Genomic DNA, 26,114 nt, shown 5'->3' on the forward strand with positions numbered 1-26,114 from the left:
CACCATGTTCCCAACCCAAACACTGCCTCCTCCTCCTCCTCCACCACCACCACCACCACTACCACTACCACCACTTCCACCACCACCACCACCACTACCAGTACCACCACTTCCACCACCACCACCACCACTACCACTACCACACCACCACCATCACCACCACGGCCACCTCCGTGTTCAAACAAAGCAGCATTCTCCTGTGTCTTTTCCATTAGTGCATTTCAATTCTTTTTCTGGAAGTTGCATTGCTACTGCTTTTCTGAATTGCTTGATGATGAACTGTGAAGCTGATGCTTAGCTGCTTGTGAAACTTTTCTTAAAGGAGCTGGGTGTAAGAAGCACACATACATTACCCTCAGCAACCTCAGGTATCAAGAAGAGGACCACACTGCTAACATGGGTAATCCTGTAACCTGGTTTTTCTTGTGGAACTTTGTAACTTCTATAAAATACCGCCAGCTTTGTGTATTCCACTGAGCAGGGCCCCAACCTAGATATCGGACTCTAGTGAGGCCTGCCTATTCAGGAAGCTACCTATTATTCAGCATAATACTGCCCTTTTTTTGATAACTGGCTTTCAAATGGGATAATCTCTAGAGAGGCTTCATTGTATCCTCTTAGAGAGAGCATATGGATTTAAATAGAGCCTTTCAAAAAAAAATAGATGAAAACTTCCATCTGTAATATATTTCCTACTTGGGCCTTTTGAGCATATGTTGGGCACATAGAGATAAAATCTCCTATATTTTAGAACAGAATAAAAGAAGACAAATTATGGTAGATAAGTGGCACCCAGAAGATTTCAAAATTAATAATTTTATTTGGGGGACTATTGAAGAAAAAACATATCAACTTTTTTATAATTGCACTTTAAAATTTTGGAAAAGAGAAGTTGAGAAAGCAATATTCTCATTTCAGTCAGTATTCTCACTCTCAAATATTAGCTATTTAATAAACATATCTTGGATTACTATTTTTTTAATTATCAGTTTTTCTAGTTTCCCCCTTTATAGGAAAAAATAGTACCTATATAGTTAAAAACTGGAGACCAATTTAAAAAACAGGACAGGTACAGTTAAGAACTAGAAATGCCATTTTTATTACTTGAAAAATAGATTAGAAGTGTTTTTCTTTTCCCAGAATTGTGTGAGTTTGTGTTGAAGCCCTGAATATGGGTACATGGTTAACAGAATATGGGTACATGGTTAACAGGCAGCTTGTACCCGATCCCAAAGCGGGAAGAAAGGCCTGGCTTTGGCTCATTGATGGTAAAGCCTCCTCCCACTGCCTTTCAGCAGCTCTGAGGAAGAGCTGATCAAGACGCTGCAGACCCAGCTTCCCCAGACCAGCCAAGAGGGAAGAATGATGAGCGTGTTTTAAATTACAAAGATAGAGCAGCACAGGCAGTTTCTGGGCTGAGTGATAAATTGAAATCCATAAATACAGCAGTGCTAATTTGAAGTTCCATGATTGTTTGTGCCATGAGAATGTGTATGCTTAAAAGGATTCTATAAAGCAATTACTAGAAATGCCTCCCTTGAGAGCTGTATGACTGGAGGCATTTTCAGTCCAAGGGGGCAGCAAAAACTCAAACCTCTTCTAGATGAATGGCGGGGGGCGGGAGGGGTCATGAAATCACAGGGAAGAGGTGAAGGATTTGAGAGCTACTAACCTGACATCTAACTGAATGCCTAAGAAGTTGCAAGACAATTTCAGGAAATAGGAAAAATAATTTTGAAAACACCAGAAGCCTCCAGACTTTCAGCGTGTGACTGATCTTTTTTCTAATCTCTTTGAACTTCTTTCCACCTATTGCCTTAATAGCAGGTGCTTCCTCTTAGGGTCCCCCCAAATTATTTACCTCGAGCTCCCTAATGAAAGAAATTACTTTGCATTAATTTTTCATAAAGGGAGAAGTGCTGGAAATACCAAAGGCATTGATAATTTCATGGAGTAGCAATGAGTGTCAGTCACAGTTTCCTCTCCCCGCTGCCTGGGGCTGTGCCTTCAAAGCGGGCGACACACTGCAAGATGTGAACAAGCTTTATAATGCCATATAAATCCAACTGGGCTCATTTTACCTAACAACAGAACCATGTTTGTTAGCTTTTTTGTAAAATGGACTACTTCAGTGAAAATTGATTCCACGTAGTTCTAATAACTGCGACGTTGGACATTAGCTTTTTATAGACACAGCTCTTCACACCTGCTGGTGTGGACACCAGTTTGTACAGACTGTTGTCACACACCCTGGCTCAAAGTCAAAAGAGAATTTTAATTACTTATCAAGCTGCCAAATTCTACTAATTGCCCCCTTGTCAGCATATTTCATTAATTGCTGAAAGGTAAATGAGTTACATATTTTGTTTGGCCCATGTCACCTATACATTTTCAAAGCCTCGGATTATTTATCTTACAAGGAGAGAAGGGGCTTCTTCTCCACAGATGCAGCTCAAATTAGCAAAACGGAACTGGAGAGTTTCAGGCCTTTCCCTTCCTTAAAATGCTGATAGATTTCTAGACCAGACTGCTTGATATTTATTGGCTTATTGGTCTTGCTGTTGAAACACACCCATCGTCCGTCCTTTCTTAGGCCCTATAAGCAAAGCTGGAGTAGTGTCTTAGGAAAAGGCCAACTGATCACCCTAATTTTGTCATTCCAAGTCTGCAGGGCGCACATATTGAGTAGCTGTTACTGACATCTTTAGGCTACATGAGTGAAATGCAGCAAGCCTTCCGCCAGCAGCCTGTGGGCTGATCCTGAGCTGTTCCCTACTTTAGGTCCACAGGTGACCCTGAAGCTCCCACTCAGCCCTCTGTTTTCTGAATCCTGTCTCCTCGAGCACAGCGAGGAGTCTTCCAAATCCAGCTGACAACTGCGGCACACCTTCTTGGCAGGGCAGGCTCTCTCCTGGAACCATAGTCTGTTACCTCATTTCTTCCAACTGCCCTGTCCCCTAAATATAAGTGTTCCCAGGTGCAGTGCAGCACGGGGGCTCGCTGTTGGCCTCTGAGAGTGGAGGTGGCTGGATCGGAGTGTGCACACCCTACTTCTCCCTTGCCCCAAGTGGCAGTTCATTTCCTGTCTGTTGCCGAATGCTGTCTAGGGCCTGCTACTCGCTATTTCCTTGCCTCTGCTCCACTTCCCACTAGCCTTCTAACTACCTTTCATTCTCGGCTCCAACTCTTTCAATGATGAGGCGAATGCTTTTTCTGTTCCACGTCACTGCAAAGTCAAGGTTCAGCACGCTCTCACTTAAAACTGCCTCACCCGATCTCACGCGCAGTGCGAGAGCTGAAGGTAAGCCCCGAATGTTGCCAGATGATGGTGAACAAACAAAAAACAACTCTCCAACAGCAACTCACAAATGCATGAAATGTTTTAACCTCTAGACAGACTGCCAGAATTTCTCTTTTCTATTTCCTATTTGTAGTGATAACATTTTTTTTGTGTTTTTTTTTTTTAAGAATAGTGTAGTACCTTGAAATAACTGCAGTTCTAACTCATTGTCACCTTTTCTGTTTGACAAGTTCCACTTCCTTTGCAATTATTGTACTTAGTTGTGCACTAGTGTCAATAAAATTGACATTTGTGAAGCGATTTCTGGCCTTTTTCTCCGGGGTTTTCTGGGTCTGGTGGTGTTTTGGGTGATGGGGTCTTTGTCTAACACAAGGCTTCATTTTAGTGAGGTGTATTAAAAACAGGATTTAAAAGCAGAGGGATTTAAAAATGCGAGCTTACTGAATCTGCCTTTTCCTCACATTTGCTAACCTTGTTATCCAAGGATCATTGCACTAACCAGTAGTCCCTGGGCAGGACATCTGCCTTCTGTCATTCTCCAGGTACAGTGGTTCTCCCTCCACTGTGTTGGTGGTGCCACCGACTGCTCAACCTGGCACCAAGGGTGGGGGCTGATGGTGGTTTCTCCAGGGTTGGTTTATACTGGGATCAGATTCACCGCCCTTACTTCATCAGCTCCATTCTAGGTAGGCTGTTGTATCTTGTCATTCCAAAATGCACATGCATGACTCCAGAGGGTGAGAACAGATGACAGGAAAATGGGGGTGCTCCCAGAAAACTGCCCTCCCCCTTTTCCCTGAGAGATCTTTAGCGTACCAAGTAGCAGCGAGCCTGAAACTGTAGACTGAGAAATTGAGAAAGCTCTGACTTTGTCTTTCCTTATCATGGTGATAGACAAGACTACAGGTTACTTTAACTTCGCTTACCTCATATTATCTCTAGCAAATCTGCTTTATTAGTATAAATATAAGTGCTAGGCAAAAACACTTAGGTTAGAAGTATATTCTGAAACATCCCATGTAGTTTCAGTGGGTTGAGATACAGATATTTGCAAAAGTATATTGGCAAAGAGTGTCCTGTACATATCATCTCCCTTGGCTGACTCATAGCGGGTGATATATCCTTTTTTTTTTTTTTTTTTTTTTTGAGAAGAGTCTCACTTTGTCACCCAGGTTGGAGTGCAGTGGCACGGTCTCAGCTCACCGCAACCTTCATCTCCCTGGTTCAAGCAATTCCCCTGCCTCAGCCTCCCAAGTAGCTGGGATTACAGGTGCATGCCACCACGCCCAGCTAATTTTTTTGTATTTTTGGTAGAGACGGGGTTTCACCATGTTGGCCAGACTGGTCTCAAACTCCTGACCTCAGGCAATCCGCCTGCCTCGGCCTCCCAAAGTGCTGGGATTGCAGGCGTGAGCCACCACGCCCAGCCACATTTTCGTCTTTCTTACTATGATATCCTTTATCCAGGACTCGTGGTGCCCTGTCACTCTTATCTCATAAAGGGAAATGGTGATAATATAATGATGTCTGGTTTTGCGTGTTGAAGTGATCACAGATGCCTGTAATGTGATGCTAGTGTTTCTGTCCCAAACAGTGAGAGACATGGAATGACATCACCAGGTATAACAAGCTTGCTTCTGTTCTTTGTAGAATGGGGAGTTAGTTGCTCGACCTTTCTGTTAGCTGCGACCCATTGTTACGGGACGTAGTGTGTCCTAAGTACACCAGTTGCTTAGATGCCTATTAGTATAGTTCTATTTTCTAATCATTTCCCCATGTCTCATTGTGACATAGACACTGTGTCTTTCTTGAGTAATTCTTAGAAATAAGCAGTAGTTGGGAGATGAAATTCCTATTTTGGGATACACTATGCTTTTCAGCTATTTTAATTGCTATCTAAGCAGAGTTCTCTATGTTACAATTAATTACATAACGGAGGCTCCATTGAATTACTCATGCTATCTTTATTAAGGCAGCTTTGACTTAGGAAAAAAACTAGAAAATAAAGAATAGCTTTAGGTTTGCCATGGGGGGTAGTCAAAGTTCTTACAATTTGAAAAAGGTGAAAGTAGTGAATAGAAATCAGGTCCCAGAAAAAATTACCTTTTTTTTTTTTTCTTTAAAACTTCTCATCCCCAAACAGGCTCCCTGACTGGCAGCCCTCACCTTTCCGAGCTGTCTGTGAACTCGCAGGGGGGAGTGGCCCCTGCCCACGTGACCTTGTCTCCCAACCTGAGCCCGGACACCAAGCAGACCTCTCCCTTGATCAGCCCACTGCTGAATGACCAGGCCTGCCCCAGGACGGACGATGAGGATGAGGGCCGCAGGAAGGTACGGGGCCGAGGGCTCACGCACGTGTGTGACTGTGTGTGCACGTGTGTGTGTGTATGAATTTTAAAAATTGGAAAATATACATAAGAGCAAAGGCGCCATGTGAGCCATTTTCAGTTGTACAGTTTGGTGGCATTAAGTACATTCATGTTGTCGTGCCACTGTCCCTACCATCCATCTCCAGAACTTATTTTCCCAAACAGAAACTACATCCATCCGTCACTAACTCCTCCTTACCCCTCCTGCCAGCCCCTGGCACCCCCATTCTACTTTCTGTCTCTATGAATTTGCCTACTCTAGGCACCTCATATAAGCAGAATCATCTGGTATTTGCCATTTTGTGACTGGCTTATTTCACTTAGCATTCTGTCTTCATGGCTCATCCGTATGTAGCACGGGTCAGAACTGCCTGGCATTTGACGGCTGAGTGATGTCCCGCTGTGTGTATAAACCACACTTTGTTATCCATTCCTCTGTTAATGGACAGTCATGCGGTTCCCACCTTTTGGCTGCTGTGAACATGAGTGTCCAGGTATTTGTTTGAGTCTCTGCTTTGAAGTCCGTTGTGTGTACACCCAGCAGTGGAGTCAGGTGGACTCCTATGAGAAGACGGCAAAATGGTGGACAACAGGCGACCTCCTTGCACTTACTGTTTAAAGAGAAAGCAAGGCTGGATGGCCGGCCTGCTCCACGGTGGGGCTGGCTGCCCACCTGACTGACAGCCGCCAAGGGAGTTGAGGCCGATGATGCCACCAGCTGATCTCACCTCTGTCCCTTTAGACCCAGCTACCATGTGTTCCCACAATGTAACTTCCATGTCATGAACACCAACTCCGCCAGCGGACATAGGACAAGACAGTTCCTTTTTTATGTATTTCCTTTGCCTAATTTGGTCCTTTTGCTGATGGTAATTTTTACCGGGAAGGAAACCTTCCTAGACTATATTCTCATCATGGAAATCCATTATCTTAGCCTAGCTCCTCCTCACATGAAAAGAAGAGTAATTCTTATTTATTTTCTTAACACGAAAAGGAGAATACATTCTTATTTATTCTCTTAACACAAAAAGGAGAATACATTCTTTATTTTCTTAACACAAAAAGGAGAATACATTCTTATTTATTCTCCTAACACAAAAAGGAGAATAACTAAGAATTTTATTTCTCATTGATGCCAGCTAACAAAAGATCCCAAGTTAGTAATATTATCACTTTAATGAGGATATTCTCCAAGACGTATACTCAAAAATGATTGTTGTGCCTTGTTTCTTTGGCTGGGTTTTGCAGAGATTCCCAACTGATAAAGCATACTTCATAGCTAAGGAAGTGTCTACCACCGAGCGAACGTATCTGAAGGATCTCGAAGTTATCACTTCGGTATGTGCGGTATTTCCCCAAAAGCATTCAGTTACATGATTTATCTCAGTTAATACTCAGCTCTACAGGGGAGGCTGGAGCTAATGAAATGTTGGATTCCCTGACTTCAGTTGAAAGGATTGTGGTCCTAGGGTATAGAAATTAAATGCTAATAGTATATTTAATTGGGAATATATGATATAACGTTTTTCATAATGATGATTTTCAAGTGCAAAAGAAGGAAGTTCTGAGGTAGAGAAAATGAAAATTAAACGTTTTACTGTCTGTGTGCACCAGCCCAGAACATTTCGTGTTTTGCCCATTGCCAAGTATAACTGCTGAGTTTTGCTCACGGGAGACCTTGGAGGTGAACAGGAGATTCATTTTATCTTTGATAATAAATTGGGCCTTGTCAGCAAATTCTACCGGAAGACTCCCTTTTATTATTTCAATCCGTCCTGCTCAGTCTCGAAAACAAACTCAGGGCGCTGCAGATGTCTTCCTGACCCCTGGATTCCGGGAAAGCATTAGCCAGTTGGGAGGGAAATTGGGGTCTGTGAATTTCTGTTCCTCTGGGCTGTGGACTGTGTTAGGCCCTGGACAGGTACTTACTAAGCATCGTGCACCCAGCTCACCTCAGCCACAGCAGCGACTTGGTGTGAAGGCCGTGGCTTCGTTCCCAAGTTTGGCCACCTTCATGCCCAGTGTTTTCACAAAGGAACAGAGATGGAAGTTCTTAAAGGAATGAAGCACAGAATACTCAGTGGCCGTAAATTAGTGGTTATCCAGTAAATTGGCCAGAATGGAGGTTTTGATTCGAGTAGTTCCCCGTTTAAGAGATTTCTCCTGGCTTAAACAGTCGATGGGTAGCACACTTCAGAGAGCAGTAATATCCAGATGGTTGCTTCTTACCCCATCTAAGGAAAGAAAGGGGAAGCAGTAAGGCCTGGGCAGCCCCGTGTCCCTGAAATGCCAAGAACCTTGCAGGAAGCCGTGGCTCCTCCCAGTGCGTTTGGCTGCATGTGACTTCTGGAGAACTGCAGACACTCGCCATTGATCTTTCCACCTGTAAGTGCATCGTCTTCTTATTTCCAGTGGTTTCAGAGCACGGTGAGCAAGGAGGACGCCATGCCAGAAACGCTGAAAAGTCTCATATTCCCGAATTTTGAACCTTTGCACAAATTTCATACCAATTTTCTCAAGGAAGTTGAGCAACGACTTGCCCTGTGGTGAGTACATTTCTACTTCCCAGTTACATTTCTCCCTCCCTCTTTCTCGTGTTATTTTTATGTTGTTGTCCCTGGTAAGCAGCAGGCAGGAACAAAGATGAAAGGCAGGAAACTGGCTTAAAACAAACCAGCCTTCAAATGATTTTCAGTGAAATCCAACATGCACTTAGATCTCGCTTACAGTTTCTTTCCTTTGGTTTGCAGTTCTTCAAGATGGATTTTTTACCTCTCTTACAATGATTATATGATTATCACAAAATAAAGACAGTAGTTACTTCTGGAGGGGAAATAGGGTTTATAAAGAGTAGGGGCTTAGAAAGGCTTTGAGGAGTGCTGGTAATATTTTACTGGTGCTTGCTTTAAGTCATTTATGAAGTACATATATGCCTTGTGCAGTTTTCCGTATTCTACTCCAGTGTCTAAAACATGCTTTGAAAAACGGATCTATGTAGCATGTGCATGCGCGCACACACACACTTTTACCTTACCTTGAACTAGAAGGATCTGTTTTAATACATGAAATGCCATTTGAACAGAGACATCCAATGAATAATTAAAATAATAGAAATGACCTAAGTGTCCATCAATAGCAGATTGGTTAAAAATAATCTTAAGCCTGTCCATTAAATACCAGATGAAACATTAATGTGAGAGAAGAGGGAGGTACAAAAAACAGGAAAAGCTTTGTGGACTGTCACATGCAGAATCTGCTGCACTTTTACCTAAAATAGACGGTTTTGTAGACAATTCCTATGGCAGTTTTTTAAAGACAATTATATGGAGAGAGACACATGGGGAGTTGATTGTCTACTAAACATGCATTTGAAAAATGCCAGGAGAAAATAGCAAAAGGTTTTTGGCAGAAATAGAACCCATTATGGGCTGTATCCTCACTACCAGTGAGAATTTGGTTTGGAGTGGCCTCAGGGGCCCTCCGTGACCGTAGGGCCTGAAGGAGCGCTATGTGAGGTTGTCCTGCCTCGGGTGATCCCAGACTGCGGCATTCAAGTGTCAGTTGAATAGCTAAGCAGAGCTGCTTTCTGTGTCATGAAGCCAATGTGCTGGGGCAGCGGGAGCTCTCTGATCCCCCTAAGTGATGTCTGGCTTTGTACATTTTTTATACCTGGAGGATAGTTCAGTGCAATTCTCCTTCCCTTGAGAGAAGGAGGTGGCAGGTGTTACTGAGAGGCCCCAGTGGGGAGAGCATAGCCAGAAATGGAGAAATAATAGTTACAAGGTCAGCCTTGCTGGAAATGGGAAAAATTGAAAATGCCACGTTATCTAGAGTCTTGGTATTATGAATATAAGAGAAATGTCACTTTTCAAAATTAAAAATAAAAATTTGGCCGGGCACAGTGGCTCATGCCTGTAAATCCCAGGACTTTGGGAGGCCGAGGCAGGAGGATTACTTGAGGCCAGGAGTTCGAGAGCAGCCTGGGCAACATAGCAAGACCCTGTCTCAACAAAAAGATACTTAATTAACCAGGCGTAGTGATGCAAACCTGTGGTCCCAGCTACTGGAGAGGCTGAGGCAGGAGAATCACTTCAGCCCAGAAGTTCAAGGCTGCAGTGAGCTATGACTGCACCACTGCACTCCAGCTTGGGTGACAGAGCAAGACCCTGTCTCTAAAATAAAAATAAAAATTCTAGCAAATGTAACTTTACCTTCCCAAGCTTGTCCTAGAACCTTTCACGTGTGTCCTGCCTCGTGTCTCATCATTCATACAAAGTTGAATGATGCTGTCATAATGGGGTCAAAGACCTTACAACTCTGGAGAACCCATTTGGCAGTTTGTTCTCTGGCCAGCGAGACATGTGTTAATACTGTCTTAGGCACATCTTCCTGGAGGCTCACGGCCTCTTGAGCTGACGTCACTCTAGCAGTCTCAGTGCATGTGGCAGTTGATTTAATAAGGTTGGAGAGGCCACACATAGGAAATGTCATCAGTTTGCAGTACCCTAAAAGCCCATCATGGCGGCTTCAGCTGGCTTCCCCATTGGAGGATGCCACCAGAGAGAAATGCAGAGAGCTGTCTAATACGACTCATTTTCAGAATAAATGCCGTATGCATGCATGGATCTTCCATGACCATGAGTCGTTACCTTATCTGTGAAAGAGTATTGAGTTGCTTAAAAAGCAGTTGATATAATTTGATTCCCAGAGGGTTTTCAGTAAAGTATCTTTCTAAGATCCATAATTTAACCCATGTTTTACAGAAAGACACCAGAAGCATGTAAAGTTCTCAAAGCTAGAGAGAAAGCAGATAGTCAACAAGCAGCTCCATCAGTGGGACCTGCACTGGTTGTTGCAGCCTTTCAACAATAGACCCAAACCCAAATACACAACACTGGTCAGGGATCATTGGAAAGGGCTGCAGTGAAGTTCAGCTAATCAATTACTCAAGAACATGATGAGGAGGACCTGGTGTGGCAGGAGTTCCAAGGGAAAAAGGCTGAGTGTGAATGAGTGTAGTATGAGCCATAGACCAACACAGAGAGAAAGCAGTGTCTCTCTAGATCTGCACCTCTCAACATTGGCTCCTCGTTGAAGTCACCTTGAGCAGCCTGATACAACCCAGCCCTGTTATATCAGAGTCTCTGAAGGGTAGAAGCAATGCATTGGTAGTTTCTAAACTTCCCAGGTGATTCCAAAGTGTAGCCAAGGTCAAGAACATTTGCCCTAAAATGCCTCATTAAAAAGAGCCCAGAACCTGGAAAAGGGTGGCTCCTTCAAAATTCAAGGTTTGGCACTCTCGCAGAACACTACGCCACACTCGACTTTCAGGTGTGAAATGGGATGAGAATGCATTCCATCACAACAGAGTGACTGGATGAGAAGAGACTTTCGAAAGCATGATGGCTCCTATCAGGTACCTGCAGTCTGGTCCTGTGGAAAAGGGCATACGCATCTTCTTAGTGGAATCAGAGGACAAAATTGAAACAATGGAGTGATTTTCCCAAGAAGCACAACGTCTGAACGCAGAAAAGGATTCCCGAAGCCTAAGAGCAGCGTGGCAGTGAGAGTCTGCCTTGTGAGGTCAGGAGCTCCTTCACCTCCGGGGTGCTCCAGCAGAGACTGACTGGCCATGTCCAGACAGGATTTATTGTGGAGCAAAACCCCAAAGCTGGCGGTGCCTCAGAGTCACTAGGCTTGGGAACTAGAGGGGGCTTTGAAAAATGCAGATTGCCAGGCCCTATCCAACGCTCTTGAATTGGAACTTTAGGAGTGAGACTTAGGAATCTGTTTTTTAAGTACTTCTTGGGGTGATCATGATGAATACCTCTTCTGCAACAACCAACCCTGCAGTGCCTCTGACAGTCCTTACAGTCTATGATTCCTTGGTTTGCATGTCATAGACTGGTTATAACTCTTGCCTCTTTAGTGTACAAGCAGTGCATGAAGGAATATATGAATGAATGAATGAGTAGGTGAGTGTGTGAGTGGCAGGCTTTGTCCATGGGGGACTTGTACTCTTAAAGGAGGAGGCAGGCACATAGGGCACAGAGGGCCGGGTCCTCTCGCAGGTGTGGGTGTCACATCCAGGGTGGGCATGGAGCGTCGCTGCCAATTCTGTCCCTGAGGACACACATGGGCCATCATTGCCTATGCAGAACAGGCAATCCTCTGGCTGAATCTATTCAGTGAGAAGAATGGGTCACAGGAAAGTTTATTAAGAAAGGATTCACCCTGGCTACCGAATGACAAACTGCACGTGTGTGTGTTCAGTGCATGTATGTGTACCCACGCCTTTCCTCTATTGCCGTGATACAGGAAGCACAGGTTGGCTCCTGTCGATGAGGATGGGTAAGATCCGAATTTGAGGTGACACCCCTGCTGTGAGGGTGTGTTCAGCTGTAGGTGTGGGCCTTGTTGAACCACATTTCCTTCTGGGTGAAATGTGGATGACATCTCCCATGCAGGGTGTTACGCAAATGGCACAGTGTCTGGAAAGGACTTAGTATACTGCACTGCACAGAGAAAGCGGGGAAGCTGATCATTTTTTAAAAATAAACTTTTTATCTGGAAATAATTATTTGGAAATAATCCCAGAGAAAAGTTGCCAAGACAGCAGTGTTTGTATATGGTCTGCACCCATCCACTTCCCATTAACATCTTATGTCACCATAGGAGAGTCGGCAAAACTAAGAAAACAACGTTGGTACGTTATGTTAACTAAAGTGTAGATTTTATTCCATGATAATATTTTCAATGATTACCATTAATGGAAAGAGATCTAAAGTGTAATATGCACCAAAAGTTCCCCAGAATTTGGTACATAAGTGATCTAGTGAGTGTGACTTTCCCTTCGCAGTCCTGCATGAGACTGCAATATACTTCCATCAACAGTGGGGAAATTACAGGGCAGAGAAAGTCTCAGGAAGTTTTCCGGAATTGTTAGGCTGAAGCTCAGTTCAGCAAACACACCTGCCCCTTTCCAAATGTCACCTTCTCCTGAGTAAACACATCTGAGAAGGAGGACGCCCAAGGCCTGCTTCTTGCTGGCAAAGCCACATTACCTGCTTTCTTCAAAAACAAAGAAACTGGTTTGGTGAGTTCTAATAACTTCAGGAGTTCTTTTCCTTGTGAAGGCAAGAACAGTTTACTCAGCTGTTCAAATGAGTTCAGAGAGAGCCACTTAACAACCTTTGGCATGCAGTCAGGACTCCCAAATGCCAGCCCTGAGGTGACAGGCAGAGGCTGAGTGCAAGGTGACCAGCTGGGTTCTCCGAGATGGATGGAAGGCCTGCTTTGCTACAGAGTGCCTTGGTAGATTCTGCAGGGTACAAAACTCCACTTACGAGCCAGCTGGGAGCTGGAAGACAGCAAACAGTCAGTCGTACAAAGGGGCCCTCAGAATTGGCTATGGGGTGCACACAGTTTTCATGGAGGATCAGCTGCACATTTTAGGAGAAACTTTGGCCAGAGTCACGTGGAAAGCATGCAGGAGACTGGCCGGGAGGACCAGACTGACTGAATGTTGAGATATCACTGGGCGGCCAGGGCTCTGTGGGACAGCGGGGAAGGAGAGGGGAGGCCACCTAGAGTTTTGAACACAGTCAGCTCAGAGGATGGTCATGAAAATGGGAGGGAAATCAAGCCAGGAAGAAAGAAGCATACAAGTACAATAAGGGAAGATGAGCTTGCTTTGGGAACGATAATTTTGAGGCCCCATGATAAAGTGCTCCAGACAGTTGGAAATGTGGGTCCCAGGCTTGGGAAGGAAATGAGGCAGAAAGGTGTAGGTTTGGAAGTTATCCACAAGAAGAATCAGATCTTCAAGGAAGAGAACATTGAGAGGAAAAGAGAGCCGAGGGCAGAATCTTCTCGACTATACCTTTATCAACTATTTATGGAAAGCAGCTTGCTTTCCATAAATGTAGATCATGGCAGCATAAAAACTAGTAAAAGAAACAGAAGAGGCCACCAGAGGTTTGAAAAAAAAAAAAACAAAAAACACATAGGGGTGGAGGGTCCAGAAGACAGCAGGTCTTGGAGAATGGCAGCCAGGAGGGCAAGGATGGTTTGAGGAAGGTAGTTCTTGGTGTACAGGAGCAGACTTCAGGCAGGAGGAAGTCCTGCAGTGGTAAGAGATGTGAGAAGGGCGTCCTGAGGGATTGGAGAGCCCTCCAGGGCAGAGAGGGGGCTCTTTCCGGGATGGGACACTCTCACAAGCTGCTGTCAGGAGTTTGACAGGGGAGCAGCGTTGTGTTGCTTTGACGCCAGTGGCTGAAGTGCAGATGACTGAGCAGGTCAGAAAATTGTTTCACTGCCCAGAAAAATGGAGCATCTTTATAGAAGCACTAGTGAGCCATCATAGAACAAAAATGAATTAAATACTTTTCTTATCATTCTACCAGCTCTCTGAAGCTTCAAGTGTTTGTGCTAGGTATCATTAAAATAAAAATCATAAGGGTTCCTTAAAAAACTAAGCACAGAATTACAATAGGATCCAGCAGTTCCCCTCCTCAGCATGTGCCCCAAAGAACTGAAAGCAGGGACTCTACCTTTATCTACAGTAGCCAAAAGGAAGAGGTAACCCAAATGTCCATTGACATGAGTGGCTAAACAAAATGTATGATGGAATATCCTTTTATTTATTTATATTTTTATTAGTTTTTTAGAGACAAAATCTCACTCTGTTGCCCAGGCTGGAGTGCAGTGGTATGATTATAGATCACTGCAGCCTTGAACTTCTGGCTTCAAGCAATCCCCCCACCTCAGCTTTTCAGAGTGCTAGGATTATAGGCATGAGCCATCACACTTGGCCTTGTTTCCTTTTTAAGCATGAGTAAAATTGCATGTTTGTTTGCTGTTTTGTTTTGTTTTGAGATGGAGTTTCCCTCTGTTGCCCAGGATGGAGTGCAGCGGCGTGATCTTGGCTCACTGTAACCTAAGCCTCCCAGGTTCAAGCAATTCTCCTGCCTCAGCCTCCTGAGTAGCTGGGATTACAGGCGTGCACCACCACACCCAGCTAATTTTTGTAGTTTTAGTAGAGAAGGGGTTTCGCCATGTTGGCCAGGCTGGTCTTGAACTCCTGACCTCAAGTGATCTGCCCGCCTTGGCCTCCCGAAGTGTTGGGATTACAGGCGTTGAGCCACCACGCCTGGCCAGATTTCATGTGCTTAAGCATAGCTTGGAACTAGTTTTTCTTGGATTTTCTGCCTTATTCATGACTGTATAGTTCACAGTGCTTTGAGAGCAAGCTGTTTCCCTAAGACAAATGAAACTCTTTTTCCAATTGCCAGAATTTGCAGGTGGGTTTCTACTAGAAGACACTTGAGAGAAAGCACTCTCCAGGCCACTGACGAGTCTGACACGGCTCTTCTCTTCTGCTGTATTTTAGTATGTGCCCTGTTGGCAACAGGAGTGACATCGGGGCTCACCTGGGTGCTATCAAACCTGCCCGTGACTGGGTTGTCACTTTTGATCCTCTTTTTCAACTCGACCTGGTGGTAAACCTCAGGAAGGCAAGAAAGAAGCCATAGTTTTGAGCAACCTAAGAGTGTAATTGACAGACTTGAGGGTGGCTGAGAATGGGAGGGCTTCTGTCTTCTGTGTTTCGCGTGCGGCGTCCCCGGCCCATGGAAGATGCCTCTCGCACAAATGTCGTCTTGACAAGTAGGCATGTGAATTAATGCTAAGATTAATGGGACTTTACTGAAAAATCTGCATATATCACATGTGGCTGATACATATGTCATACACAATATATTAGGTCGGGTGCAGTGGCTCACGCCTATAATCCCAGCACTTTAGGAGGCCGAGGTGGGTGGATCACCTGAGGTCAAGAGTTCGAGATCAGCCTGGCCAACATGATGAAACCCCATCTGTACTAAAAATACAAAAATTAGTTGGGTGTGGTGGCGGGCGCCTGTAATCCCAGCCACTCGGGAGGCTGAGGCAGGAGAATCACTTGAACCCGGGAGGCAGAGGTTGCAGTGAGCCAAGATCGCGCCACTGCACTCCAGCCTGGGTGACAGAGCGAGACTCTTGTCTCAAAAAAAAAAAAAAAAAACTATATGTATACACACACACACACACACACTCACACACACACACACAGACACACACACACACTGTGACTTCGGCTAATTTGTTTGCTTTTGGAACCCAGCCACCCTCCCCACCCCATATATTAATGTAGGGTCCGTCTGTTCCCACTTACTCAGTTCACACTATGCTTTTCGCTTACACAGACACACAAGCATACATAATTTCATACTTTTTTTTCCATTTAGAATCCTAGACACTGCAGGGAGTAGTGAGGACAATGATGTGGTGTTGGTGTTGCAAGTGAAGACTAAGAGGCTTCAAAAAAAGATCCGTTTTCGGGGTTGAGTGAGCATCTAGAGATAGAGCCAGGGGACAAAAATGAGCCGTTGAGCTCCACGCTGCACTGCTGGCATGTGTACTCTGAGGAGACGGTTCTTCGTATTGTGGCAAGGAGAGAAGGGGAGAGCTGGGTGATGAGTAAACACGCTTGGGTTTACGTTGGGCCCTCGGGATATGCAGCGTGCCAGTCACTGCCCTCTTTCATGGTTAAGGAATCTCCCCGGGCACTTCACCACAGCCTGGCCAAATGTTACTGCTTTCCGGAAAACACGCCCTGTCAGAGGGAGCCCACGCCCTGGGGCTCATGATGCTTTAGAGGAGAGTTGGGAGATGTTATTGCCACCAAGGTCACCAGCACACTGTGAACTGTTTCTCTGATGTTCTAAATGGGCTTTATGTTGACCCTGCAGTTGGGGAGGTGAGTAAGAGGGCTAAGTATTGATTGATCGTGACTGGCTTTGCCCCTGCCTGCGACGACAGCCTGCACGAGTGTTTCTTGGCAGTCAGAGACAAAGCTCGTACAGGCTGTCCTTCCGCCTCCTCTTAGGGAGATGGTGGGCAAAACACTCACAGTCCACCCTTGGAGACAACCTTGCTGTTGGCCAGCGGCCCGCCCACAGTTGGTCATTTTCATGTCCTTTTCTTCTTCCTTGCTGTTAGTCAGTCTGCTGCTGAATGACTGACCAGCTCACATTGTGGTGAATGAAGTTTGGATATGAGGTCAGGAAGACCTGAAAATTCATGAAGTGTGTGAGTATGTGCTGAGTCCTTTGCTGAGGTGATGTGTCGTGGCTCCTGGGAGTAAGTTCATCACATTGCACAGGTCAGAATGGAGCGTCCACGCAGCTTCTTAGCAGACTTTACATGGTTTTCCTAAGTGAAATTGTCAAAAGAATTTTCATCTTTGTTGCTGTGTGGTAATTACGCAGGCAACAAATATGTGGCCCTGCCTTGCGGACAAGGACCCCTTTCTTGTGAGGTTAACATCCGGAGGACGTGGTGGAAGGATTAGAATTCCTTTTCATGTTCTTGATAGTCCAGTGACCTTTTAGCTGTTCATAATAGAAGGAACACTTTGGCTTTATAGATTTGGAGGTAGTGACATGTAGAGGAAGTAATACCATGAGGATATTTCTAGATGGGCAGCAGGAATTTGGATGTTGCCCCCAGTCCCTGGGGCTGTGTCCTGTGTATTTGGAACCAAGCAGGGCTGGGACTTGCTATGTGACCTGAGGTGGGGACAGAACGAGACGAGAAAGACAGATGTGTTGTACTGTTTGCAGTGACTTCAGAGGCCCCCAGCCTGTACTCACCACATCACGTAACCTGACCCCTTTACAATTAGGCATCTGCATCGTCCCAGCCGCACAGGGGTCTGGTGTCAACCCAGAGCCGTCTCTCCCATGAAAGATGCTGGGGACTTAGAGAGAGATGGATGTGGGAAGGAAGGTTCTTTCGAGTTTGGAGTTTTAACATCAGTAGATAATAAATAGTTGGCAAAAGAACAGAGAAAGTGAAATAGATGACATTTGGCTTCCATCTCAGTCCCCACTGCCCTCACCCAGCATCCTCTTCCCAGCCCTTCATTTCTCTTGAATAGGGGTGTCTATGAGACAGAGGGTGTTGCTTATTACTAATGGAAGCCAGAAGCCTCCCCATTTCTTCCCCCGAAATCCAGACTCTCACTAGAATATCTAAATGATGTCCTCTGAACTTCAGTCCTTTGTTTCTGTATGTTCTCAAATGGCAGATCCATTCAAAAAATTCTGGGGCCAATTATTTAAGTTCCAGATAACAAGGCCAGGCACTGTGGCTCATACCTATAACCCCAGCTGAGAGGCTGAGGCGGGTGGATCACTTGAGTCCAGGAATTCAAGGCCAGCTTCGACAAAATAGACCCCATCTTTACAAAAAAAAAAATAAGCTGGCATGATGGTGCACACCTCTAAGTGGCTACTCAGGAGGCTGAGGGAGGGAGATGGCTTGAGACCAGGAGTTTGAGGCTGCAGCAAGCTGTGATGATACCACCACACTCCACCCTGGGTGACAAAGCAAGATCCCATATCTTAAAAAAAAAAAAAAAATTAAAATGGAGGAAGAGGATTTGGTGTTGGAAGTAAGATCCGAAAATCTGGAACATCTTATGTTTGAGATACAAGATGTGGGGTCATTCGCATGGAGCATTTTGGATGGTCTAAGAAATGCATTACCTGCATCAGCCGTGGTTTGGCATCATGAACTGATATTTCATCATGAACTCCTATTTGCCATGGGGCAAATAGGAGGGCTTGTATAGGAAGAAGTAGAGGGTGAAAAGCGAGGACCACCAAAGGGCTCCCAAAACACACAGAGAGCTTGGGAGCAGCCTGAAGAGGTGGCCACGAGATTTGAACAGTTGGCCTGAAGAGAAATGAGGGAGTCTGGAGAGGAAAGCGTCCCCTAGCGGATGAGCTTGGAGGGCCATGCAGTGGGGCTGACCAGCCCGGAAAGCCCGAATATAGGAGGAGGGGAGATGGGCTCTGGTGGCTCAGAGGCTAATGGCCATCTTCCCAGAACCTTTTTAGGAGAGCGGTGGGGAGAGATGTGTTTAATTAGCAGACGAGCAGTGCCAATGAAGGCAGCTAAGAGAACGCAAAGGACTGAGTATGCTGTGCTGATGGAAGAAAACGGACCAGGTTGAAGACTCCTAGCACACAGGGCAGGAACGAAGACCCAGGAAGGAGCTGGGGAGCCTGGGGGTGCTCTCTTTTCTTTCATTTTAGAGAAACTTCATTATCTAAAAGCTTTGGGTGCCCTCAGTCTCCCCTGTGATGTAATTTGCTCTATATGCTTAGTTGGAACCAATAGAATAAATAATGCTGTTGATTGCCTGGATTGTGAAGCCAGGAGCAACCTGTTTCTACACACGATGACTTTTGTATCTTCTGGGTTTGCTTAATTAAGCGTGTGCATTCTCCTTGCCCTCTTCTGTTCATCAGAAGATCCTTGATGAATCAGAGATTGAGTCAACAGGAAGGCTCTCAGTGTCCCAGTGGAAGCCTTTTCTCGCATTGCCAGAAGGTTCTTAGCTACCACATCTGTGGGGTGTGTATTAGTCAGGGTTCTCCAGAGGGACACAACTAATAGGATAGATGTATATATAAAGGGGAGTTTATGAAGGAGTATTGACTCACACGTTCACAAGGTGAGGTCCCACCGTAAGCCGTCTGCAGGCTGAGGAGAAAGGAAGCCAGTCCAAGTCCCAAAGCTGAAGAACTTGGAGTCTGATGTTCGAGGGCAGGAAGCATCCAGCATGGGAGAAAGATGTAGCTGGGTGGCTAGGCCCGTCTAGTCTTTCCACATTCTTCTGCCTACTTTTATTCTAGCCACGCTGGCACCTGATCAGGTTGTGCCCACCCAGATTGAGGGTGGGTCTGCCTTTCCCACTCCACTGACTCAAATGTTAATCTCCTTTGGCAACACCCTCAAAGGCACACCCAGGATCAATACTTTACGTCCTTCAATCCAATCAAGGTGACACTCGATACTAACCAGCATAAGGTGTATGTAGATCCTGGGTCCCTCCTGACTTCAGTTACCAGCTATTTTTTTCCATTTTGAGGATTTCTCACTTCCTATTAGAAGCCTGGTGCCGGGTTTTTGTTGTTGTTTTTAATTCGTTCCTTTCATGTAAGTTGGCTTCTGGTTTTCCTGGACAGTTGGTTTAAAGATAATTGCCAGGTTGATTGTTGAAAACGATGTTTTAATTGTCTCTGGGAAATTCCTTTCTCACTGATGGGAAAGTCTGCGGCTATGCACCGGCATAACGGTTAGGTGTGTGGCCTGGGAAACTAGAGCTAGCTCCTGTGTGAGTTCACACCTCGTGATGACAGATATCAGACAAGTTCATGGTTGCTTTATGCTTCTGTCTCCTTCACTGTAAAATGAGGGTGATAGTGGTACCTGCCGCAGAGGGTTTCTATGAGGACTAAAAGGGCTCATGCCTGTAATGAACTCTGCATGGTGTCCGGTGCATGGACAGTACTTAATAAATACTCGCTACCATCCATGTTTTTATATTTCTCTCTGCGTTGATCAGTGAGCCATTGGAAGGGTATACGTGTACCCCAAACCTCACTGAAAGTGCCCACAGCTTTGCTGTCTAGCACCCAACGTGTCTGGGGGGCCATGGCCCTCCCCTCCATGCCTGTCTGTTCCTGGGCCACCCACCCTACCCTATTCTATGGCATTTGCGTCACTCCCACCTTCACGTACCATCTCCTGTCCTTTCTCAATTATGCATTTCTCTTCCCAAGGGCTATGGACAGCTATTGGTCTGCTTCAGGCAAGCACTCTTAGAAGCAGAAACCTTGCTTTGGGGCTGAGTCTTGCTTCCTGCAGGTGTCTAGCGGTACCCATCTCTAGGATAGAATCTGTTTACAAGCCACTTACTGCACATGATCTCTGTGCTGACCTAATGATGCTAAAATCACCCAAGTGTGGATGGAAAAAATTAATATAAAATCAAACTCCAGTGTGCAGATGGGTAGAGTAAAATAATTAAACCACATTAAAAGGATCGGAAATTGGTTCTCTCTTGTCTCTTTCAAATCGTAAGTGGAATTCTTCGCAGGATGAGTGGGGTAATTTCCAAGTCTCCCTCCAACGGTAACATTCCGTGACTCCATAAGAAGTTCAGGAGAGGTCCAGGAGATGTCCAGGGAGGGGTGATTAGAAAGAAAGCAGTAGGCTGATATTTGTAACCCAGGGCTGGGCCTCTTCTGGTCATGTCACTACTAACGCTTTGCATTTTCAACCCTTTGCTTTTGCTCTCAGGGAAGGCCGCTCGAATGCCCAAATCAGAGATTACCAAAGAATCGGCGATGTCATGCTGAAGAACATTCAGGGCATGAAGGTGAGCTGGTTGAGATTTGGGTGGAGCAAGTTCACCGAGGAAAATCGAGCGGGGCTGCTGTGGGTGTAGGCTATAAGCCATTTCCATCAGCGTGCATCTCCTGATTTAACTGTCTACACCAAGCTTGTCCAACCCACCACCGACCAGCCGCGTACAGCCCAGGACGGCTTTGAATGTGGCCCAACACACATTCATAAACTTTCTTAAAACATTATGAGATTTTTTTTTTGGTGATTTTTGGGTTTTTTTGTTCTGTTTTGTTTTGTTTAGCTCATCACCTATCGTTAGTGTTAGTGTATTTTATGTGTGACCTAAGACAGTTATTCTTCTTCCAATGTGGTCCCGGGAAGCCAAAAGATCGGACACCCCGGTCTAATCTAAGGCACAGCAGGAAGATGACTGTTTGGCAAACCCTTCTCCAGCCTTTCTAGATACTTTTATTTCAAAGCAGGAATGAAAATCCAATCACTTTAGTGAAAGCATCTTTAGTAGGTGTTTTGTTTGGAAAGTTTTGCTTTGTTCCCAAAAGAACAAGTGTTTTCTGGGAATGGATGATTCAAAACCTCAAAAAAAAAAAAAAAAAAAAAAAGGCATAGACAAACATTGTCTGAACATTACATTTTCAGCCAGTTGTTTTGGTTTCTTCTAATAACCGTGACACAAATGTTAGATTCAGAGCTATGTAGGTGTTTTAGTAAATTCTATGACTTTAAATCAGTGTACGAGGCAAATATGGTTTTTTTTTTTTTTGGTTGGTTGGTTTTGTTGTTGTTGTTGTTGTTGTTTTTGAGACGGCGTTTCACTCTTGTCGCCCAGGCTGGAGTGCAATGGCGCAATCTCGGCTCACTGCAGCCTCTGCCTCCCAGGTTCAAGCGATTCTCCTGCCTCAGCTTCCCAAGTAGCACCTGGGACTACAGGTGCGTGCCACCACACCCAGCTAATTTTTGTGTTTTTAGTAGAGACGGGGTTTCTTCTTGTTAGCCAGGCTGGTCTCAAACTCCTGACCTCGGGTGATCCACCTACCTCGGCCTCCCAAAGTGCTGGGATTATAGGCATGAGCCATCACGCCTGGTCGCAAATATGTTTTTAATCATCCAGCAATATCTACAATGAATGACATAAAAGTGAAAGTATATCCAAAGAAGTCAATAAACATTAAACTAATACTCTACCATATTCAAAAAAATCTGCCCCATCTCTTATATCAGAAATTTTCCTTTTTTTGTTTTCATTTGACTCCATTAACAATTCTTTTAACATACAATGTTTTAATCCACACAGCATGTCTTTTGAATACACCTGTACTCACATTTTAAAGCAATCTTCCTGAATCTCAACTGCCCAGAGTCTGTATGACAACCTTAAAAACTAACAACTGCCCCGAGAAGCTAGCAACCCCCTAAAGAAGGTGCTCATACTGCCCCCATTTTAGTCCATCCACCCACCCATCCATCCACCCAGTGCTAACTGAGCACCTACTATACACAGGACACTCATAGAATGAAATTACCGTTAGGGTTTGTCTTAACTCCCATGAACCTAGCTAAGTGGGTTGGCGTTTAGTTTTTCCCATTAAAATAATATATCTCAGCGGGGTGTGGTGGCTCATGCCTGTGATCCTAGCAATTTGGGAGGCTAAGGTGGGAGGATTGCTTGGGCCCACAAGTTTGAGATCAGCCTAGACAACATGCCAAGACTTTGTCTCTACGAAAAATAAAAAACATTAGCCAGGAGTGATGGTAAGTGCTTGTAGTTCCAGCTACTCAGGGGGCTGAGGGGAGAGGATCACTTGTGAGCCCAGCAGGTTGAGGCTGCAGTGAGCCATGATGGCACCACCGCACTCGAGCCTGGGCAACAGAGCGAGACCCTATCTCAAAAATAAACAATAAATAAACAAAGATGAATCTCATGAGAGAGAGACAAGGGGAGGAGGGTCGGGGGGTGGCACAGAAAAGATAGGATCAAATGCCACTCAAGAGATTTCCTGTCAATCTCTTTCCCTTAACAAAGACCACAATAACACTGACTGAATCCTGAGGTATTATTTGTTTTTTCACTGTGTTCAAACAGCAACCCTTTGCAATTTGGGGCAATACCAGAGAGAGGCCGTGGGAGTGATCAGGGTTGCAGAATCCTATGCGAAAAAGAAAAGCAAGAATTCCCTAAGATGTTCCGCAGCCACAGTATTTTGAATGGCATGAGCTACGGCTGAGGACAACATTCAGACGGAAGGACAACAGACATCTTTTCCACTTTCCATGGGAGTTTCTGAAGTTAATGTATTTTATCTTTCAAAGCAATTTTAGCTTTACAGAAAACTTGAGCAGAAAGTACAGAGTGCTCATATTCTTCGCTCCACCCCCAAACACACAGTTTCCCCAGCTATTACCCTTTTGCATTGGCTTGGTGCACTTGTGGAAACTGATGAACCAATATTGACAAGGTTGACCATTAGGGCTCTCTCGGTGGTGTACATTCTGTGGGTGTTGACAAATATATAATGACAGGGATCCACAGAACAGTTTCCCTGCCCTAAAACTCCTCTGGGCTCCACTTATTCATCCCCCTTAGATGCCCCCCAAATCCCTGGCAACCACTGATATTTTACCATCTCCATAGTTTTGCCTTCCAGATGTCACATAGCTGGGATCAGACGGGATGTAGTCACTGCAGACCAGCTTCATTCGGTTCTCAGAAACGTCCTTTTTCCTCTCTTATGTAACATGACGCTGTTTCTGTTGTTCTCTTCCATCTTTTCCCTCTTTTCACATGCTCTGTACTTTTTCTCGTGCTGTTCTGGTTTCTCAGCTTTTCTCCCCGTGTTCCTCAATCTGAGATCACAGCTCCCCAGGGGGGCGCCCTCTTCAAGGAGGCTTGGACTCTGGTGTGGGCCTTTGGGGACAGCAGCAGAGAGCTGCCAGGCTCTTCCCTACCTGCGGAGATAGTCCACAGCGTGGTGCTGTTCAGCAGGTGTCCTTCGTGGCTTCTCCAGGTTATGTGCCAACTCCCACCACTGCTTTCCCGCCGAGGCTGACATCCCACCTTCCCCTCCGCTAACCCAGCGCAGAAGACCACCTAAAAATACACCTGATTTCCGCGCCTGGCATTATTTCTCCTCGGTCTGGGGAGCTGGCATTTCTGCATTCAGCCAGCTTCCTCTGCTGTGCTGGCATCTCAGGAGTGTGCTGATGCCACGAGCGTTTATAGCATGGAGCTCTGTGCAAGCAAAATAAAAATAGATGGAGAGGCTGTGAGAGCCACTGGCAGCGTTTTTGAGAAGTTAGTTGTGGGTTTTTTTTAAATTGCTGTTTTTATTGTTTTAAAGAATTTCTATAAAGCATGGAGGGGCACAGCCGAAGTTTCCAGAAATGTGAGAAGCCCAGGCCAGCGCTGTTGTCCAAATGCTTAGAGTGTTCTCGAGCCTGTAGTGTCTTTCCCACTCCACTCCCACCCCCGACCTGTGCACTCACCTGCTGTCATCAGTCTCAGCCTGATCGTCTCTTCCCAGCCTCTGCACACAGGAGTGAGGTCACATGACCAAGGGAAGGTAGTCCAGGGTCTTTAACCACCTCCAGAGAATCAGAGACACCCAAATCAGGACCTCCAGCCCACGCTGTGAACCTCCACCTGCACACATCCATCCAGACACACAAAAGCACTTGGAAATCAATGCAAAGAAAGGGCCTTTCATCCTGACCTTTACCTGCTTTGCAAGTGGGGACCTTCATTCCTTCCTGTATCGCCTATCGCTCCACGCTTCTACCACCTGTACCTCCTTCTCACACTTCTACCACTTTGCTCCTCCTGGCTCTCTGTTTTCTTCCTGCTAGGCGACCGGGCCAGCTTCCCAATGAGTCCCCTCCCGCCAACCCAGCCTCCCAACCCACTACTTATATGATGGCTGGAGTCGCTGTTTATACAACACAAAACTGACTGCGCTAAGCCCTCCTGGTTCTCTGTGGTTTGGAGAATGCAATCCAAACTCTAGACCTAATGAAGAAAGCCTCTACTCTAGTCCTAGGCCATCTTTCCAGACCCTGCTCCCAACCCTTCACCTTCTACCCTGCCTTCCGGCCACCGCCAACTCGTGTGTTCTCCCAAGACCCCTGCCTTGGCCTGGGTATGTGCATTGCTTCGTTTGCTCTTTAGTATGTACAGGGAAGACCTTTGGACACCCACTGCATATGGCAGGCCCCAAGGATGTGACAACTTGCCAGGATGTTACAACATGATGATGCCCTCTCTCAAAATCAAATAGGGGACCACAGGTGTGATAGCATTGCACAGAGCGACACACACATGCACGCACATGCATACACACACAAGAGCGTGTATAACTGGTGCCATCTGAATAAGCTCTGTGGGCGGTACCAATGTCAATTTCCTGGTGTTGATACTATACTCTAGTTCTGCAGGATGTCACCATTGAGGGAGGCTGAGTGAGGAGTGCACAGTCCCTCCCTGTATATGTCTTTGCAACTTCCTATGAATGTCTATGTCAAAATAGAAAGTCATGAAATCAACCCAGCAGGCAGGCTGTGTGATAAAGGCTGATGTGGACAGACACAGCAGTGAGTGCAGGAGGATGCAGGAGTACAGAGCAGGGCAGGCCCTGGAGTAACCCCGAGGGATGGGGGGGTCCTCAGCAGTGGGCATTGTGGGCAGAGGCTCTGGGTGCAAGAGCATGGTGCATTTGAGTGCAAGGTGGTCAGTGGGTGGCTCGGGGTGAGTGGCAAGCATCAGTGCCAGAGAGGTCAGAGGGATTCCGGCCTAAGAGGAGTCTGTTGAGTGGCATCGCAGAAAGTTCATTCAGGGGGCTCAACTCACAGTGAAGTGGAAGGGGCTGGAGACCACGCAGCAGTGGACGATGCCAGACCGGAATGAGAACAGTGACCATGGGAAAGAAGACAAAAGCAGGTCCCACATTTTCTGGAGGACAAATTGATAGGACTTGGGGATGGGTTCAGACAAGGAAACAATGTGGAGTATACCCCAGGTTTTAATGTCCTGAGTACCTGGCTGGTGGTGGTACCCATTCTGAAGTTAGAGAATAAACACGGGGGCCCCGGGTGAGGCAGCAGGAAGTGGGTGTCTGGACAGCCTATGTTTCCAGCTCTTTCCGGGGCATGGGTGTGGAGAAGCCACTGAGGTTAGGCCATAGCCGGGATGA

The 26,114-nt window shown here is 45.8% G+C and overlaps 1 protein-coding gene and 1 long non-coding RNA gene across 7 annotated transcripts in view; one reads left to right on the forward strand and one right to left on the reverse strand.

Annotated features, from left to right (window-relative positions):
- FARP1 (FERM, ARH/RhoGEF and pleckstrin domain protein 1) overlaps positions 1-26,114 on the forward strand; it is a 303,581-nt gene that overhangs the window by 257,162 nt on the left and 20,305 nt on the right. For all 5 annotated transcript variants that reach the window (XM_028837234.2, XM_077973887.1, XM_077973885.1 and 2 more), the window contains 4 exons: positions 5,445-5,632; positions 6,919-7,008; positions 8,083-8,216; positions 20,866-20,944. In XM_028837234.2, coding sequence (XP_028693067.2) covers positions 5,445-5,632; positions 6,919-7,008; positions 8,083-8,216; positions 20,866-20,944 — 491 coding nt within the window. The remainder of the gene's footprint in view (positions 1-5,444; positions 5,633-6,918; positions 7,009-8,082; positions 8,217-20,865; positions 20,945-26,114) is intronic.
- LOC144336170 (uncharacterized) lies at positions 24,023-26,097 on the reverse strand. 2 transcript variants are annotated; one of them, XR_013407693.1, is made up of 4 exons: positions 25,960-26,079; positions 25,772-25,873; positions 24,415-24,513; positions 24,023-24,160 (listed from the first exon to the last, which is right to left on the reverse strand). It is a non-coding gene; the product is annotated as an uncharacterized LOC144336170 (long non-coding RNA). The 2 variants fall into 2 exon arrangements; XR_013407694.1 differs by lacking the exon at positions 25,772-25,873 and having other exon boundaries at positions 25,960-26,097.

This window comes from Macaca mulatta, chromosome 17 (genome assembly GCF_049350105.2).
Source record: "Macaca mulatta isolate MMU2019108-1 chromosome 17, T2T-MMU8v2.0, whole genome shotgun sequence".
NCBI classification, from domain to species: Eukaryota; Metazoa; Chordata; class Mammalia; order Primates; family Cercopithecidae; genus Macaca; species Macaca mulatta.